This window comes from Corylus avellana, chromosome ca7 (assembly GCF_901000735.1).
Source record: "Corylus avellana chromosome ca7, CavTom2PMs-1.0".
NCBI classification, from domain to species: domain Eukaryota; kingdom Viridiplantae; phylum Streptophyta; class Magnoliopsida; order Fagales; family Betulaceae; genus Corylus; species Corylus avellana.
In genome coordinates, this window is record NC_081547.1 from 9,782,244 (window position 1) to 9,801,071 (window position 18,828).

Sequence of the window (18,828 nt, forward strand, 5' to 3'; positions counted from 1 at the left end):
GATATATGGTTTTCGTTTTGAGTTTAATGAAATTGAGCTTTATTCATTTTAAAAAAGAATAATAATATTCTTGAACTTTGTTACATTTTGAAGCCTTCTCATTATTTAAAAAATGTCCAAAACCATCTAAAATATGCCCTAAAAGGAGGTTCAAGGAAGTCCTAAAACGCCAAAATTGGCCCAAAATACTCATTTCTAAAAAGCAGCTATGCTGTTATGCTGTACGATTATGAGTTTTAATAACCGCTAGCCGACGTTTTATTTAAAAACTGCTAACCACTTAAGACAGAGCGGTTCCAGCTACAAAAATTTAATAACCGCTTTAAACAGTTGCGGTTACCGATTAGAAGCAATAACCTCTAACCGCAATTGCTTGTACACTTCTACTGCCACACCATATTTGACTTACTTGATACATTAGTGTTCAGACATACGTGATAAATGACAAACTGTAAACTTTGATGGAAAACTGGCAAAGGGCCTATTTAAAACTTAGGGAAAACCTAAATATTGAAACCATAAATCTAAGGATTTAATCCAAATCAGATGAAAATTAATGGACTAAATTATATTTTCCCCAAAATCACAATCGACTTCGTATGTCTAGTTTCCTTTTAAGACTTTGTAATTCCAATTTTTTCTATGAACACATCTGTTTTCTAAGTTTAAGATTTGTGTTTACAATTTTCTATGAAAAATACCTCATATATTTGAACGTATAAGTTAAGATCTTCCTCTCATTTACATTTATTTTATTGACAAAATTATATAGTCCATAAGTTCTTAAGAATGACCCAATAAAATTTGAGAAAAGGCCATATTTTTCCATAATACAGAAGTTAGAAAAAGAAAATGATTTTAAACCAAAAAGTAATTATAGTTTCAAGAAAATCAATCATTTTGAGCAATTATCAAGTGTGGTCAAAAATTAAGGATTCAATGGTGAAGATGAACACGGCTTACGGCATTCATATTGAGCTCTTTAAATTTGGCTTTTCTTTAAAAAATTGAAGAAAAAAAAAACTCACAAAAAGAGTCATTTAGCAAGCTCTGTACTCTATTTCAAATTTAACTTTGATTAACAAGGCTCTCCAAATACCAAGTACCAAAAAGTAAAAGTTATTTAGTTCTTTAATCTTATATATTTATTTTCCTTCTCTCTCTCATCTACCAAGAACAAAAAAGAATTAAAAAAATAAGAAAATAATAATATTTAACTAAAGTATAGGAAGATATATTGAGTTTGATATTTAGTTCATTTTAAAAGTGACTCTTCAAATTTAAAAAAGTAAATTTTTCTCTTCAAATTTAACTTTTATTTGAAGAGCTAAATATGGATGCTCTTACAAAGAAGCAAGAAGGAAGTATTTGGCATGAGTCATGAAAGGCTTGGAAAGTATCAACTACAGCTTTGTAGGCCAAACAAGCCTGGCTTCTATACTTCAAATGCATTATGGATTGAGGTTCTGGAAAGAATACTGCACAAGCAAAAAGAATGGCAACTCTTTCTCTCATCCACCTGAGTTATGGCAGCAGGCTCAGAACATTGACTCAGTCCCAGAAGTATTCCACTTTGTTTTGGAAGATGCCATAGCAACCTTCCCAAAAGGAACAATCCCTTCAAGAGGAACATGTAACTGGTACATTGTTGCTGGAGAAGTTTTAAAGCATAGAAGGGTAAGGTAACTCCCGTTCAAAGCATCTATTCCCCGCTAGGGTAGAAATCCAACGGAGGACGAAGAGAAAGACGAATTAGAAAACAACAATGTAATGTGAACTGTTTTGATCCCCACTCTATTTATAGAGTAAGAGTTGCATTGTTTATCTTTTTCAAGATAATCTCCATGGGAGGTATCACCTTCCATGGTGGTGATTTGGTGTGGGGATGACCACACTACGTCATCACTATCTGCTACTCCAAAAACTCTTAATTTGCACATAATGTTATGAGATGTAGACATTACAAGTAACCAAAAAATCATTTGAATGCAAGATAATGTTAAAGACTTTTAATTTGCACATTGTAGCTTTTAAAAGACACCATCTTTTACAACATAAAAGGAAATTTCCAACCTGACAAAGCTAATCAATCACACATACAAAAAGATATACATGCTCCTTCTATTGGCATTAATCGTCTAATTCTTCCTCATCGTCATCATCATCTTCAATAAATTCTTCCTCTTCCTCCTCTTCATCTTCGTCAATTTCTTCTCCTTGTTCTACGCCATCATCAACAACAATAAAGCCTCCAAGTGTTTCATCATTCTCATTTTTATTCTCTACATATTCTTGATTTGCACCTCTAGTTTTCTTTTGCGAGGAATTTTTCCTAGCTTTGGCCTCCTTGTCAAGTTTGTCAAAGTCTTTTGATCTTGTAGAATACTTAGGTTTCCCTACCTTTCTTAGTTTTGCAACAAGTTCCTTGTCATCACCACTCTCACTGGTCCAGTCATCATCATCATCGTTGCCTTCAGCTTTCCTTCTCTTTCTCATCAAAACCCTCTTTCCCCGCTTCTCGCGATACTCATCATCATCATCATCACTATCTCTTCTACGTTCCTCAAGAAACCAGTCCCAATTTTTTATATCACGGATCATTTGCTTCGGATAGTGATCAAACTCATGCCCCATCACAAGAAAACCAAACTCTGCACTCCCCAAATTTAAATGATTGACCAAAGCATCATGGCATGAAAGATTAAATTAGAAAAAAGATTCAAACAGTAAATGCACATTACTGAACTAGTTATCTAAGACAACTGAATATATTTACATGTAGATAATAGACAAAACATGATTCTACATGGTAGATATGCCGTAGGAAAACAATTGCAGGATCTCTCTCTAGCAGAAATGCGTGCACACGCACAAACACACTCTCTCACAAAGGCAAAAGTATTGATGCCAGAAACAGCCTACTATAAACATATTTCTTTGATGATGAAGTTAAGGTCAACATTTTAGAAGAGATGCCTTGGTATAGCAGGCATGGTGATGAGATGGTAACACTAAATGACATATTAAGGATGCTAGGGTGAAGCTACAATCCATACCAAATTTTTTAAAAAAATAATCATATATTACCAGCAACAATCCTCACTTTCTTGCTCTGGTTATTATAGAACTCCTAAGCGAGGGAAGTGTGAGAGAATGTTAAGCCATGAATTTTAGTACCTAGGATAAAACTAGAGCTATAAATTCTGTGTTGACAAACAAAACTCTCAGACATATTACCAATCCGATCTACTTTGGTAAAAAACCACCCCAACAATTTCAACATAACAAAATAATAGTCCATATAGCAGAAAAGGAAACACATGAATCTTATATCTCTTGTCCTCTTGCTTACCAGATACAAAAATTTAACACCAAACCAGAAACCACATAGACTTATAACTTCACTTTCTCTTCCTTTTCAACATTTTCTCAGCAACCAAATTACAGCAAATTAAGCTTGTCAGAAACTGAAAATGCATACCTTTAACGGGATCAATCTCCGAAACATCAACCCCATCAAACTCAAACCCACTTCTCAAATTCGCATCCAACCCATTCTCACTCCCCAAAACCCTCTTCTCTCCCTCTCCAAACCCACTTCCCCTGACAGTAAACCAAGTGGGTGTCCTCCCAGAGAAGCAGAGCCAATCACCAGGCGCCGCATCACCCTTCTCACCCCTCCTGAAAACCCTTATTTCTCCACCCCCACTTTCCCTCACCCAAATGGGGTTCTTCCCAACAACCTCAAAAGAGACCTTGGGCCCCGTTTGGCTCCCGCTCTTGTCCTCCGAGGTTTCAGCTCCAAGCAGAACATGACGACGAGACACAGTTCTGTCGTCGGTGTGGAAGCCTAAGCCTCGTCCGAACACGGTCTTCTGGCCATCTTGTAATGCAATCCTCGAACCGTCTTCGTCTTCCAACTCCATAGTCTTCAACTCTTCGTTGTGTTTAACAGAAGGATCCACTATCAATTATTTAGTTTTTTATGGTAATTTTTATAGTTAATTGTTAACGGATTTCTGATTTCATATCATCTTATAAAGCACGTCACCTCAAATAAATATAATAAATAGATTTAAAGAGTAACATTATTTTTGCGAGAGTCGCTTATTTGAACTTGTCTTGTACAATCACCTACGTATTCAAAGAAGTAATCCCATAAAAGCACTTATATACAACCGGCTGTGATTATTTTCCCATAACCACAATCGGTTTAGATGGTTATTCAATTTTAAATAATCACAATCGGTGATTATGCAATTATTGAAGACAAGTTATAAACCGATTATTAACTGGTTTTTATAAATAATTTCATCATTTTTTTTTTCAACTTAATTAGGTTCAATAGATATGCTGTGAAATGGTTTGGCTTCCATTCAAACTACGAAAACCAGCTAAATTTACAATTAAAATATCACAAGGCAACCCACTTTGTTCGAACACACAATAGATTGGAATCAACTTCAATGATAAAATTCCATTAGTTACATTCCCAAATTATTGGCTTTTACTCCATTATTTCCACAGCTTCACCATCTTCTTCTAACCTATAAATACACCTATTTTATTTGAATTTATGATATATGCACTACATGCTCATGAAAATTTAAAATTTTTTAATAGGAGCACTGCTTATAATTATCCTCACTTTATTTTTTCTTCTAGTCATAATCCCTCATATTATTCTTTCATAGAATTGCTTCAACCAACGTTTAAGGATGAGATTGAAAACCATGTATCAGTTTATATATATAATTAAAAAAAATATGTTATCCGGTTATTAACTAAATTTCTAAATGCCTATAATTGATAACCACAACCAATCTAGGCAGTTATCCAATTGCAGTTATTTTTGGTTATTCAATTAGCAGTTAATAGGGGTGAAAACCCGATCCCGATTACCGGTTATTGGCTAAAACCATTAATTGGAATCGGGGTACCCGGTTATCGGTTTTAAAACTGGTTAGTTGGTTGGTACTCGGTTACCAGTTGATGGCCAATCATAACCTGCTAAATTTACACCCCTAACCGTTAATAATCAATTCGCTTGTAGACCTTTTATCTGTCTATACTAATTACTAATAATCCAGAATACACATCCAGACATCCTTAGTACAACGAGTTGTTTGTTGACCCTCACCTTTGTATTTTTTTTTTTTTTGAAAAAAAAAAAAATCAAGAATTAAATAACATAGACTTTTATAAAGTTTTATTTTTTGGTAGACCATGCCCGACCGGCCGACCCAAACCATTTTTTTTGGCGAACCAACTTACATTTTATTGTCAGCTTGAAAAAAATAAAAATAAAAAAACCGAAAAGGAAAAAGGAGATCCAGGGTTCCCGTCTTTGAAAGCAAAGTACGACACTTCCGTGGCCGTCGTCGACGACACTTTCCCACTTTGCCCATCGTCGTTTGGGCAACTTGACCCTTTCATTTTTCAGGTCAGTTACTCATGTCGTTCTTCTTCATCTCCTGTGTGTCGTCTAGGTTTTGTTTTTCCAACTTGGTTATTATATCTGAGTTCCAAAATCACAGAAAGCTTACAACTTTACGCAACACTAAGCTTTGTTAATGCCACTAATTCACTTAGATTTTTCATTTTGTAAAGAATAGAAAGGAAAAAGAAGTTGATTTTTGAGTTGGGGTTTCAATTTCCTTTCTAGTTTAGTAGTTTGGGTGGGTTCTGTAACTGCATGTTAATGCTCTGTTTGTCTTTATGGGAAAAGAATTCCCAAAAACAGTTTTCAATGAAACAAAAGGATGCTTTTGGAGCAAGCTTAAGAAAACCCAGTTTTATAAATCCTTCAAAAAAAAAATTTTTTGGAGGAATTGAAAAGGAGAGCTAAATTGGGAGAAAATGGATGATTATCCATTTCAAAACAAACTAAATAGAATGTAGTTTTTTTTTTTTTTTTTTGTTCTTTTGTTATTAATCTTTTCTTTTTGGAACATATTGGGACTTGGAAGGAGCCAAGGTTTAGATATTCAACGTGAATTCTATGTCTATTAGATTAAGGGTAGTGTACAATGAGGAAAGTGTGAAATTTTAATGGGGTTAGCCTTGTGGTATTTATTTATTTTTTAATTGTTAATGTCAATTTTCAGAAAAACTAAATGGAAGTTAGGCTTTTCCTTTTCTTGTTAATCTTTGCTTTGTTATATATTGGAAGGAGCTTCAGCTTTATACAAAGCAAATTCTGTGTCTTTTCTTCTATTTTTATTTTAATTTATTAAGGGTAGTGTACAATGGAAAATGCATAAACTTTAATGGCTTATCCATTTGCTGTTTCTCTCTGTTTAACCATAAATTAAGAGTAAGGTATATGCTAGTCTAGCCCATTCAAGCTGCAGAATTAAAGTTGAATCTGAAAGTCAACTTGAAATTAGTTTAGAACTACTGCATAATACTGAAAGTTATGTAGTTATTGCTCTTGAGGAACTATATGGAGCTAATTTTAAACATTTGCATTTTTTGGTTATATTTTGCATAGCTCAAATGGACTCTCCTGCACATCCTGGGCCAACTGATAATTCTGTACTTTATGATCAAGAAAACCATGTCTCTTCAGCAGTTTGGGATGGGCAGGTTTGACAACATCTTTCATTATGTTTCCTTTCTTTTCAAATCTTTTTCTTTTTTCAATTTTTGTGCTCTATTTCTAATTACTACAGTTGCTTATAGTTTCATTGCCACTTTTATAGGAGCGGGGAGTACTGAGATGTCATGAACACACTTCACTACTTGACCAATGGAAGCTCACTCCCAAACAAATTGAGTTGGTTGAGAAGGCGGGATTTCGGTACTTACGAATGATTCCAGCGATTAATTTTGACAGCGCACTCATTGCAGCACTAGTTGAGAGGTGGAGGAGGGAAACAAATACCTTTCACTTGCCAGTCGGAGAAATGGCAATAACCCTTGAAGATGTAGCACTCTTGCTAGGACTCGCCATTGATGGAGAGCCTGTTATAGGTGTAACAAACAGCACACCCAGCTTGTTGTGTGAGAAATTACTAGGAAGAGTACCAGAGGACCTAACTGGTGGAATGGTGAAGCTTACCTGGTTGAAAGAGTTCTTTTCTCAATGCCCTAAAGATGCATCAATTGAAGATATTGTACGCCGAACCCGCGCCTACCTCCTATACCTAGTAGGCAGTACAATATTTTCCACCACAACTGGGAATAAAGTGCCTGTTATGTACCTTTCGTTGTTCGAGGATTTTGACAAGGCGGGAAAGTTTGCATGGGGTGCAGCAGCATTAGCATTCCTGTATAGAGCACTTGGAAATGCTTCACTTAAAACTCAAAGCACCATTAGCGGCTCTTTGACTCTATTGCAGGTGACAGATATATAGTAAAGCAAATACATGGCTATGTCTGTGGCTTTCAATTATAATGCTGACTTTGATAATCTATTATTTTTCTCTAGTGTTGGAGTTATTTTCGCCTGAATGTCGGTCGACCGAGGCTCAATCAGGAGCTAAACCAAGGTTGCTTCCCATTGGTGCTTTGGTGGAAAGGAAAACAAAGTGGTTCACGAATGAGGTGTGGTATAGTTTCCTATCGCAAGGCCTTGGATTCTCTTAATCCTAGCGATGTAAGTTTATATGCATGTTGGTCAGTGTAGATTCTAATATATTGGGTTCGTTTGATAACACTTTTTAGATGGTACTTCTTGCTTTTTGGTTGAAAAAGTGTTAAGATGTAACATCAAAGTGAAAATTGTTCTTAATGTTTTGCGTTTGAAGTTGTTTGTTAATACTTTTGCCTTAAAAAAAAAAAAGTTTATCAAACGAGGCTGCTATTGTCTCGAAAGATGATATCCAATTGATGCGGTGTTGATGTGCAGGTAGAGTGGCTTCCTTACAAAGATATTGACCACACAGAAATACCAGAAGATATTAAAAATACATTAACCTTGCGGTCATCAAAGACTATGCTCATATGCTTTGAGAAGGCAGAGAGGCACCTCCCAGACCGTTGCCTTCGGCAATTTGGCATGCTTCAAGGAATCCCAAAGGATGTTCAGCGATGGGAGAGAAAGAGCCGTGCATATGATCATGGGGTTGACATCTTCGGGAAAATGCAATCTGAGCTTGATGAGTGGTCAATGCGTCGGCTTCATATTGTGGAAGGTGATGATGATGTGGACGAAGGGGAGTACATGCAGTGGTACCAGAAAACTACTCGTAAATTTGTAGGGCGGCTTACATCTGTTGAGACTGAATTTAAGGGAAAGGTAAGGCTATGGATAATCATCTATTTGATGTTTACTAATACTCGCTACAAATAGATATAATATATTTTTGGCTAATTTTTACAGGTTGAAGCTTTGAATGAAATTGCAAACATGCTAAATAGGTTTTCAGAAGATGGGATGGATTCACGGGATATGAATTTGCTTGATGAGGTCAAGGGTATTGTACGTAAATATTTGATCGACGAAGTCGAAGATTCACAGAAGAGAATTGGAACAAAGAGTACCAAGAAACGAAAACGAAAGGATGTTGCAATTTGTGAGGATGGTCAATGCTAGATTTCTAGATGCAGTGATCATGTGCAGGTAGCTCTAGTTATTGAGATGAAAGAACAAGAGTTTTGGTGATGTTGTACTATAAGATCATCAATAAAATGTCTTTGATCGATGTCATATTGGTAGGTGAATGCATCAATTTTGTGAAACTTTGTTATTGGAAAGCCCTTTGCATGTCATCAAAGTTGTTGGTAGGGATATCAAACACCCGAAATCTTGATAAAATGGCTTGCCCTCCTAGCGAGATGCCCTCACGAATAAACAACTTAAGGTTAGAATTAAGGCTGGCAATTTTTAACACGACTCATAAACTCGACATAAACCCAACACTAAATTAACAGGTGAGAATTGAGGGATTTAGATCTAATCCGTTTAATTAAATAGGCAATGTTAATTGTTAATGACCTATATAGTCTTATACTCACGTTTTTACACGCAAACATGAATTGCCGTCCCTAGTTAGAACCATCCTCTCGAGCAGGATCTCATGCTTCATTTTACTTTCTTTGAGAATGAGCCACATGACCATACTCTTCCATTGAAAACAACCTTCATACAAAATTTTTAGTTCCAAAATGCTTCATGTTTCTTGCCCAGTTCGGCTAATATTAGCCACGATTGTGCATGCTGTTTGCCAACCCAACTAAGTGCATCTTTTAGCTTCCATCAATGTTCTGAAGAGAATTTCAGCTCCCTAAAAACAATCTGCGTCCCTTCAACAAGTCTAGCTTCTGAAAATTGACTAATCAAAAAAGAAAAATGAAGAAAAAAGGGAAATATAATGGTGTACTGTTACGTATTTCTACTGAAAGAAAGATCCCATATACAAAAATCAAAATCAACTCCTTCGCAATTTTTATGCAAAAGGCTCAATAGTGTTTAGTTACATATACAACAAATCGGTGAGTCAGATTGGTACATGGAATTCATCAATATGTCATTTTAACAAATTTCCAGATTTTTTTTTTCCTGATGATGCCCGACATATCGTGCAATTGGGACACAACTGCCTTGGCCGCAGGCTGACGGCTGACCTAACCGTGTCGCCGCCTCTTTTGGACCTTAGTCTCAGTTTCCTACTCAATGAATATATGTTAGTTTCTCAAGTGAGAGGAATAGAGAAGATAAAAGTGAATGAACATGGCTCACCCTTGTTTGAAGCATATGCTTTAGGCCAGCAATAAGCTTGAAAAAGTACTCATAAGCAGATTTGTGAGGCTCCTGCGCAAACACCTTAGCTTTAGACCTCTGTTGAATAAGATAACATGGTAATCCAAAAAGATGCTATTACCTCTAAGTTGGGAGGCAGTGGCAGCCCTTCTACCTCAGGAGCCTGTGGAACTTGAACAAGTTTGGTGCCATCCACATCATCTGGCAACAGAACAGTCCAAGAAGGGGGATTAGAAATGCCAAGCGCCTCAAAGTCGACCTCAGAAGTCATCCCAACTGGAGAAGATTTTTGAGATGAAGAGATCGCAGCGGTTGAGGTCTGTGCTTGCTAATTAACAAAGAAAGATCGTTTTATCAGATTAATTTGAGACAATAACATGAAGACAAGGAGAAACAGCTGTTAAAGGCATTATAATCATGAGAGAGGACAAAGTAATAAACATAATAGTGCATACTCTAATGATTAAAGGCATGCCAAATTGTATCAAAATCTAATAAATATAAACATACAGCGATGTAAGAATTAATCTGCCTTGAATTCTGTCATTTCACAGCTTTCAAGGTCTCTTTGGAAGTTTCTTAATCATATAAAACTTCCCAAATATCACTAGAAAAAATGGCAAGTATTGATCCAAGCGGAGGGGAAAATGGATACATTTTTTGCGAATTAAAGATGATGCCACATTGATTCCATCTTCCATATAAAATAAATAATAATAATAAAAGAAAAAACCTCTCTTTTTTCTCAGGAACAAGAAAATATCTCTCAAACCAAATAAGCCTACCTTACTATTGCATGAGTTTTATTTAAATTTGAAACCACTTCAATGCAAAAGTTATCTACCTTGAGACTGAATAGAATTTCCTCAAAAATCAACAAGAAACAAATCGCTTTAGAGTTGGGACTTGGGACACAGGGGATAAACCTATCTGTAAGATTGATTTAAAAAATCCCAACTCCATGACTTGGTGATTAACCTGCTTTGATGTTTCTCCCTTAAAGCCAAAGAAAGTGGAGTTGGGTCTTCAGTGGTCGGGCCTTACTTGCAACAATAAGTAGAACAGCATTGATACTTTATTACTTCCAAGTTGCAAACAAAAACCTAGTCTTCATGCTTCTACTATTACACAATCACACTACAGGTAATTCAATATGTCTGTTTGTCATATATCCCTTTATTAAACAACAGCAGCAGGAGATATTTAAACCAGCAATAAAGAACTACAGAAAGAAACAAATACCTGATACACATATTGATCACAGTACATATACTGCAGTTGAACCAAAAAAGAAAGAAAGAAAAGGAGGGAGATTTTTCCTCAAGAAGCAATTAACAACTTACCATTGATGTAAGGTCTTGTTCACCTAAATCTATCTCATCATCGACATCTTCCGAAGCTATCTCATCTTCATGATTAGATGATGCCTTCTTATCTTCGTCATCAACAGTGAAAAAGGGATCTGCCTGTGAAGCATGTTGCATCAAGTTAATAGGAATTACATGAAACTAGAACCTTTGGGAAAGGAAAAAAAAAAAAGATAGAAATTTCCTCCAACCTACTCTAATAAGTGTCAAATGTCATATCTCACATGTTTTCTATAATATTCTTAACGGTCATTTATTGTCATTCTACTAACCTAGGAACCCAAACATTGATTTTTGAGAAATTCAAACATGTTAAATGACATTTGTCACTTATTAAAGTAGGTTGAAGCAAAAAATTTTCAAACTAGTTTGGAGGAAATTTGTCTCAAAAAAAAAAAAATCTTGGTCATTTCCCCAAACTGCTGGTACATGCACATCTTCTAAGCACGCAAACTTAACCAGATGCAAGGGGCCCCAAATAAAGCCTCCCAAGGGGTAAAGTTTCCATCTATAATCTTTGAATAATTTCTAACTTCTCTTGTTTATAATTCCATTTCCCTCTTTTCACTTTATACCCCCTCACATAAGAGAGAAACAGTGTATTGGGGTACAAATGTTCTTAAATGGTTGGATTCCATACCTTTGGTCTTTCTACAGCTTTGAATGAGTGGAAGGAAGGACTTTCAAAATTAGGCGACTTAAGTACGGCATATGCTCCTTCATTTGTATACAGCTTTCTACCAAACTGCATAATATGCAAACTGTTGGCTGAGATAGAATACAACTTCTGTATTTAACCAAAAGAGAATACAACTCCTCTAGCCGTTGACATTGACATCACTTTCTCTGAACATCAAGAGCTACTAGGTTAATTAATAATACATGCTGTTAGAATACACCAACTACCAAGCTAGCAACTGAAAAAAAAAAAAAAAAAAAAAAAAAAAAAAACCATGACATCCTATGGAAATCAAATGTAGATTGCCTTTCAAAATTTGGGATGCAAACACACCCAGGGCGGAACCGCAGCATAGGGTTTTTTTTGTTTTGTTTTGGGGGGGCAAAAATTTTAAAATGCCCCAAGAAGTATGTGTTTTGCCTGTACCCCCTTACATAAAAGTCTAGTTCCGTTCCTGAACACACCAAAAGTGCACTCGATTCATCAGTCTCTATTGATATTAGTCATCGTCACTCAATCTTGACAGACTTCCTTAACCACACAGCCATACTAACTGGTGCAAGATTACCATTTTTTTAGCACAATCTCTAGTGTAAGTTGACTCTTAGTTAAGGAAGGGAATACATTCACATTGTTTGGTCACGATGTTAGACATGAGCCAACATGTCAAAGCATTCATAATCTATTGTATAGAGAATAGGCATCCACCATCCACTCTGCAGGTGTAGGATGTTCACCAACTGCAACAATTGGGAACTTTAGGAGAATAAATGAACATGAGAGGAACTTTATTTTAACACAAATAAAAGATAGATTTTACATACAAAATAAATCTGAACAACGCAACCTGCTAGCCAAAGTGCAAAATTTTTAATCCTATATTTGAAGAGCACATCCTATGTAGGAAGAGAAATAATTAATTTATAACACAATGCAATCAAAGTTACTAATTCTACTCCTGGTTATAGGTTTGCTCTGTACACAGGAACATGGTTACTTTCTCCTATGAAAAATGAAAGAGAAATGTTATCTACTACCCAAGTATTCACCTTTCATCCATCAAAGCTGATGAGGGGTAGACCCTCCCATAGCATTTCGTGGATGGAAATGGGTTTTTTGGTTGGGAGACCACGTTACATCAGACTTGGTGGATGAAAGGTGAATTCTTGGACAGTATATAGCATTATTTCTCAAAATGAAATGCATGCCCATAATGGTCAATTTTAAACATTCAAACACCCTACACATCTCATCAATGATATTCATATTTACACTTGGCCATATAGGCATCACAGGAGTAATGTATCATTTAAATGTAAAACTGTCCACACACACCCTTCTGATATAGCAAAATGAAATGCAAACTGTAGGTAGTTGAAAAGATGATCACCATATGAATACGAAATGTTACTTACTGGAACATTAAAGAAAATTAGGAGTTAGAAAAGGAACCTCAACCTGTGGGTAATCTGGAGCACTGAACAGAGTATATAGCTTCCCTGATTCTCCATCATGATCCATGCAATACCCACTTAGCATATCACCAAGATGATGCTGACCAGCCCTCACATCAGGGCCTTCATGTGATCTTATGATCAACTACAGTAGAAACAAAAGGCAGCATCTAGGTTAGCCTCCATCCATAAGTGAACTATCTACAAATGGGGCTAAAGCAAGAAAATTGAGCCAAGAGTTAAAGTTTATTGACTGGCTTTCGATTTACAAAATATTTGCCTATAAATTTACTTGCACTATTATGTTATTTGTCTTGAAAAGTTTTAGTTACTCAATTGTACGTGACAAAACTTACGCAGAAATTCATGTCTCAATATCAAGTAATAAGCACCAGTCTCACTTTTTGAGATACATGAGGGAATAAGGCATTGGAGCCAGGTGGCACATCAGAGACCTTTTCTTCAGAAAAGCTGGATGCTGGTGGGACAAGATGTGATGAGGTTGGTCTATTCCTGGAGCCAGAATGAGTCACTAAGGTTCTAATTACAGGATAATTTTGCCATACACATTTTTTACCATTTGTAAAGAAATGCTCATGCATTGGAAATTACCAATTTATAGTCTTTAAGTAATTGAGAAATGGCCAGGTTCCATTCAAAGGGGCTGAATTGTTTGAAGAGAACCATCTTGGATGGGAAAGGAGCAGTAATAGTATCTTTTGTGAGACCCAGCGGAAGAGGAACCTAGTGATAGTGGAGTGGTGTTGTATGTGCAAGAAGAATGGAGAGTCAGTCGATCATCTTCTTCTCCATTGCGAGACCGCGAGCATTCTTTGGCAAACTATTTTTGATCGATTTGGGTTGCATTGGGTCATGCCTTGCAAGGTGAGGGGCTTGTTCGATTGTTGGTGGTCGGGAGGACGTTCCCGAAGCGCGGTAGTGTGGAAGATGATTCCTCTGTGTCTCATGTGGTGTATTTGGAATGAAAGGAATGCTAGATGCTTTGAGAACTCCACTAGGACCATAGAGGAATTGACTCATTTCTTCTTCTTTACTTTGTATTCCTGAACGACCGCTTGGCTTGCTCCTATAGGGATTAGTTTCTCTGATTTCCTTTTTCATTTTTCTCCCTCTTAGGCGCTCTCTTTTATACTTCCCGTGTATGTGGGTTGCGCCCCTCTGCGCTTTTTATATCATTATTACTTATCAAAAAAAAATAGTATCTTCTGTGAGAAATCTTTATTCAGGTCAATGAGTGAGGTGGGAATGTTTCTTCTCTGCTTAAGGGGATTTTAGGTAGGAGCAGCACATCAAAGATGACATCCTTTTATTTCAACCTTTATCATATTATTTTCATCTTTAGCGTGCCTTTGGGTTCTTTTAGCAATTGCACATCTTTTAGAGTCAATTCCAAGCCTTCTAAAGTTATGAAATGGGTCCTCTTTCAATCTGTGCAACATAATCATAGAATCCGTTAAAGCTCTAAACCCTCAAAACAGAAATAAAAAGTATTATTTTAAAGCTTACTTATTAGGGATTAATTGCCATGTTAGAGGTCAGAATAGGCTGTTTGTTTCACCTTGAAGGCTCTAGTATATGAGAGATTAACACATTCTTTTTAAACAAATTCATATACTATTGAAAAAAGATTGACATGGTGAAGAAATTTGGCAAAAAAATTTAGTTGTCCAATTAGTTGCAATTCAAATGGGCAAAAGACCAATTTCCTTTTCTTTTTTTTATAAGTAAGAAGACTGCTCTACACTTGCTTGTGTTTTCTCAGAATAAGCATGTTTAGTATTTTTTTTTTTTAAAAAAAAAAAACACAACCAAACAATTTGTTTAAGTTGACCCCAAAAGAAAACTATTTTTTTTTTTTCAAATGTAGACCCTACCAAAAAACATTTTTCACCTCTATATCACATCAAAACACTTTTCAAAACCATTATCAAACATATCCATAGGCCAAAAAAAGAAAAAAAAGGAAACAATCTTAGCTTTAGCCTTAATTAAAGTTGAGAAATATTTTCAAAGATTTGTTGAAGTGAAACCATTTAAGAGCGTCATAATGTTAGTAAACACTAAGCTTGGAAAGCAAAGGCTAATTCCAAAGGGTATTGACTTCCGAGAGTGAGATGCAATTCCAAGATCATGAACCAACACTTGAGGAGAAACATATGTGATAGCAGTGATAAGTATATAACGTCTAATTTGAATTCTATTGAAACAAAATAAGGTAATTTTAGAGTAGCTTTAATTGTGACATTAAAATTCAACTCAATTCAACAGTTATATAGACAAATATTACCTTCAACTTGGACATTTTCAAGAAAGCTTCAGTGCAATCAGGACCCCACCATAAACCCCGTCCTCGAGCTTTATTTTTACTTAGACCTTGTCTAAGTGATGGATCTGACCATAGCACATCAGCTAATAATATATTCAAGCCTTCATAAGGACCGTCGATAAGAGATCTTTTAACTTCAGATAACTCATTTAAAGAACCAAGTTCTAGCCTCCGTATCCTTTTTCTTCTAGATCTTCGTGATGAGGCAATGCGTATACTACGGAAAAGCCCTCCATGAGTTGTATAAACAGATCCAGCTATAATTGAGGCCAAAGGAAGCACTTTAAAGCACTCCAGACATTTATTGTAGACATATTCACCTTGATCACCAAATTTGGTCTTCACCTCCTTCTCAAAACCATAAGTCAATGTGCATTCTTTTGACTCATGATTCCCGCGGAGTAGATATACTCTATGAGGCATAAAAGCCTAAACACCCGAAAGTTAAAAATGAAATTTAACAATATATAAGCAATATAAGAGTTGCTAGTTACTAAAAGAAAAAATACACATATAATACAAACTACAAACAAGTGCACTATATTTTCCATGTACCAAAATAAAATCGTCATCTGCTCACTTTCTTCTATGAAGAATTAGACTAAAATGTTTCCAATTGAATGACTAACATGAGAAAACAAGCAAAACCTAAATAACAACTGCGAAGTTATCATAAAACTTGTTTAACAGCCTACAGAAAAATAAGATCAAGAAATATAAATGAGCCACTTAACCATGATAGCGTATACATGAATACATTATTGCTTATAATGCTTTGTTCTCTACTCTTTTGCTTTTCTGAACGAAAAATGGGCATTAAGGAAATAGACAACTACTATAAATATCATTGACATACCTTCCAAGCCAATAGGAGCAAAAATACCTCCAAACCCCATGCTCCTTTATCTACATAGTTCCCATTGAAGACGTAGAACTGATTCTCGGAGGGAAACCCCGCATTTTCAAGGACATAAAGCAAATCATGGAACTGACCATGAATGTCACCCACAACAACAACTCTTGAATCCTCTCCATGGCAATCAATCTCCACACAGTTTGGTTCTTTGGAAAGGATACTTGAAGCACTATCAATAAGTTTATTTGCCACAGCAATTGGCATAATAGAATGAAACTCGGAGGGGGTGTGATTATCTGAAAACTGCTTAATGGTGGATGTCACATCCTGAATCCACTGTAACGTTACCCGGTCATCTGCAGGCCATATAAGAGCTTGCGGAAGCGGTGGTTGTGACAAAGCCTCCTGCTCCTGATTTTGATCATCTTCATTTCCTAACTGAGCTTCGACCTCTACCGGCTCATCTTCAAGAATCTTCCTTTGTGCCTCTCTATCTTGCACACCCTTATCACAGGCACGTTTTGCCCTAGTCACAGGCCTTTTCTGCACCGCGTTATGACCATCTTCATTTTGTACCTCAGCTTCCACCTCCAGTGACCCTTCAATCATCATAATTTCTGCTCCTCCAACCAGGGCATCAATGTTGTTGCTTGTCAGTGTTTCCTCACCAACCAAGCTTTCCCTAATCAGCAAATCACTCCCAACACTAGCAACTTTAGCATGTTTACATGCAATCTCTTTCACCCTTAATAATGATTGAATCCGTTCATCATCTAAGCCTTTATATGACATCTTACTTAATTTATACACAATATCCCTGCATGCACTGGCCTGCTTGACATTATTGCAATCAATCTTTGAATGATAATGACAAAATTCTAAATAACTTATCATGATACAAGTTGTACTTACCATCTTTTCAATACTAGAGTGCAAAGCTCTAGTCACATCACTCTTAGTGACCTATAAAATATTAATACAGTTAATGAGAGTGATCCACCTGATAAACTAAATAAATTTCATACATTCACCCCTCCCTTACCTTTCTGTCTCGATTTTCAACAACCCCACGTGCTATTTCTCTCATCATCACTAGTGAATGCACCCGTTGGTCATCCAAGTTCACAAAAGACATGGCATTTATACACTCCACAATCTTCTTGCATGCATTTTTAATTCTCTCTTCACGGTCCATGACTACAGCCAACAACACAACCCAAATAAGGACAAAACAATTTACACTCTAATTGCAGGTCTCATATAGTTTGGTGATTTTGAAGCATTCAAGCAAAGCAATTTTAATAGTTCACCTAAATAGAACAATATCTTCTAGGAAGGACATAAATGGCTCCCCTAAGAATAAGGCAATAATAAAAATTGCATTTGACCCATTGAAGATGATGCCACGTTCTTGTTAGGCATATGCATCACTAGAAAATTTTTAAGTCAAGGAACAAATCTCATGTCAGCTAAACCTCCATTTATCCAAAAAAAAATTAAGGATCTTAATTTACTTTCCACAAAAACACGGATTCCTCATGCAAGCCTTCTACTGCAAGACTTCTTAAGGTCCCTCCATCACCAAATCTGCCATTAGAGATACGCAAACCATGGTCAGGTTGCTAAAGCTAGGAAGCACTCATATTGAATACGAAATACACATACAATGATACAAACACAGTGACGTGTCAGTTCTTGAAAATCTAGGATACAACACTGTAGGAATACATCAATTGTTTAATATATAAACAAATACTTTTTAAATACAAAATATTGTAATTTTTAGTGTAAAAGATAATATGTACAAACAATAAATTAAATTAATAGGCAATTCGTTTCATAGAGAGAGAGAGAGAGAGAGAGAGGGAAAAATTTTAAAAAGGTATTAAACACCACATTGTCTACTTCTAACAATTTCTATCTTCAAATTTTTCAAGAACAAAGAACAGAAATTAAAATTACACAGAAGCTACTCAATGTAAAGAGGAAACTTTTTTTATGCTTTCTATTATTTCATAGTAATGAAGCTTCAAAAATCCACAAGAATATGGAACATATGTCTACTCTAATATTTAACCTTTGGTTTTTATAAAATTTCCTACATTTTCTTAGCATCCAAACACAGCAGCAACGAGAACTCTCGCGTGCTGTGTTTTCAGGTCTAGATTATACGCTTTTCCGTTAATAATTCGGCAATTGTTTCACCATTTTTCGAAAATTATGGACAGTCTGATTCCCATCGTGCTCTGTTTGGATTTGTGGACATAGCAAGGCCTTAAATTGATTTCTCAGATAAACGAAAAGAAGAAGAAGATAGTGAAGGAGTACCTGGTTATTGGTTCTTCAATTCGCTTCATAAATTGATTTGGGGGTTTGAACCCTAGGATTTCAAAAATTGGTTCAATACGACAGAGTGCAT

At 35.9% G+C, this 18,828-nt stretch overlaps 3 protein-coding genes across 9 annotated transcripts; 1 reads left to right on the forward strand and 2 right to left on the reverse strand.

The window, feature by feature from the left end:
- Window positions 1-1,981: 1,981 nt before the first annotated feature.
- LOC132187843 (uncharacterized) lies at window positions 1,982-3,968 on the reverse strand (the record flags this gene model as incomplete). The annotated part of the gene is made up of 2 exons (XM_059602276.1): window positions 1,982-2,651; window positions 3,482-3,968. Coding segments are annotated over 2 exons (1,008 nt in total), but the record flags the coding sequence as incomplete, so codon positions are not given.
- Window positions 3,969-5,302: 1,334 nt separating this feature from the next.
- Window positions 5,303-8,653, forward strand: LOC132188793 (protein MAIN-LIKE 2-like). Of its 2 annotated transcripts, XM_059603330.1 has the most exons (6): window positions 5,303-5,443; window positions 6,494-6,588; window positions 6,705-7,343; window positions 7,433-7,600; window positions 7,853-8,242; window positions 8,327-8,653. In XM_059603330.1, the coding sequence occupies exons 2-6, from the start codon at window positions 6,499-6,501 to the stop codon at window positions 8,537-8,539; spliced, it is 1,500 nt and encodes a 499-aa protein (XP_059459313.1). In that variant the 5' UTR covers window positions 5,303-5,443; window positions 6,494-6,498; the 3' UTR covers window positions 8,540-8,653. The 2 variants fall into 2 exon arrangements, with proteins under 2 accessions (XP_059459313.1, XP_059459314.1); XM_059603331.1 differs by lacking the exon at window positions 5,303-5,443 and having other exon boundaries at window positions 5,453-6,588.
- Window positions 8,654-9,311: 658 nt separating this feature from the next.
- LOC132187701 (serine/threonine-protein phosphatase 7-like) lies at window positions 9,312-18,828 on the reverse strand. 6 transcript variants are annotated; one of them, XM_059602103.1, is made up of 12 exons: window positions 18,738-18,828; window positions 17,924-17,996; window positions 17,452-17,606; window positions 17,322-17,372; window positions 16,410-17,240; window positions 15,515-15,982; window positions 13,211-13,351; window positions 11,714-11,818; window positions 11,050-11,172; window positions 9,828-10,034; window positions 9,686-9,757; window positions 9,312-9,612 (listed from the first exon to the last, which is right to left on the reverse strand). In XM_059602103.1, exons 3-12 carry the CDS (start codon window positions 17,602-17,604, stop codon window positions 9,571-9,573), a joined length of 2,193 nt encoding a protein of 730 aa, XP_059458086.1. In that variant the 5' UTR covers window positions 17,605-17,606; window positions 17,924-17,996; window positions 18,738-18,828; the 3' UTR covers window positions 9,312-9,570. The 6 variants fall into 6 exon arrangements, with proteins under 6 accessions (XP_059458086.1, XP_059458083.1, XP_059458087.1 ...); XM_059602100.1 differs by having other exon boundaries at window positions 13,205-13,351; XM_059602104.1 differs by lacking the exon at window positions 11,714-11,818.

Bases quoted from the DNA above. Each gene is read 5' to 3' on its own strand.
- LOC132187701 (XM_059602100.1), bottom strand. From the start codon at position 17,604: ATGGACCGTGAAGAGAGAATTAAAAATGCATGCAAGAAGATTGTGGAG. The intron at 13,352-15,514 runs GTAATATTTGTC...TTTCTACTGTAG, and splicing joins TGAAAATGTCCAAGTTGAAG to TTGATCATAAGATCACATGA. The intron at 9,613-9,685 runs GTGAGCCATGTT...TTCATTGAGTAG, and splicing joins AGCATATGCTTCAAACAAGG to GAAACTGAGACTAAGGTCCA.
- LOC132188793 (XM_059603330.1), top strand. From the start codon at position 6,499: ATGGACTCTCCTGCACATCCTGGGCCAACTGATAATTCTGTACTTTAT. The intron at 7,344-7,432 runs GTGACAGATATA...ATTTTTCTCTAG, and splicing joins GCTCTTTGACTCTATTGCAG to TGTTGGAGTTATTTTCGCCT. The intron at 8,243-8,326 runs GTAAGGCTATGG...TAATTTTTACAG, and splicing joins AGACTGAATTTAAGGGAAAG to GTTGAAGCTTTGAATGAAAT.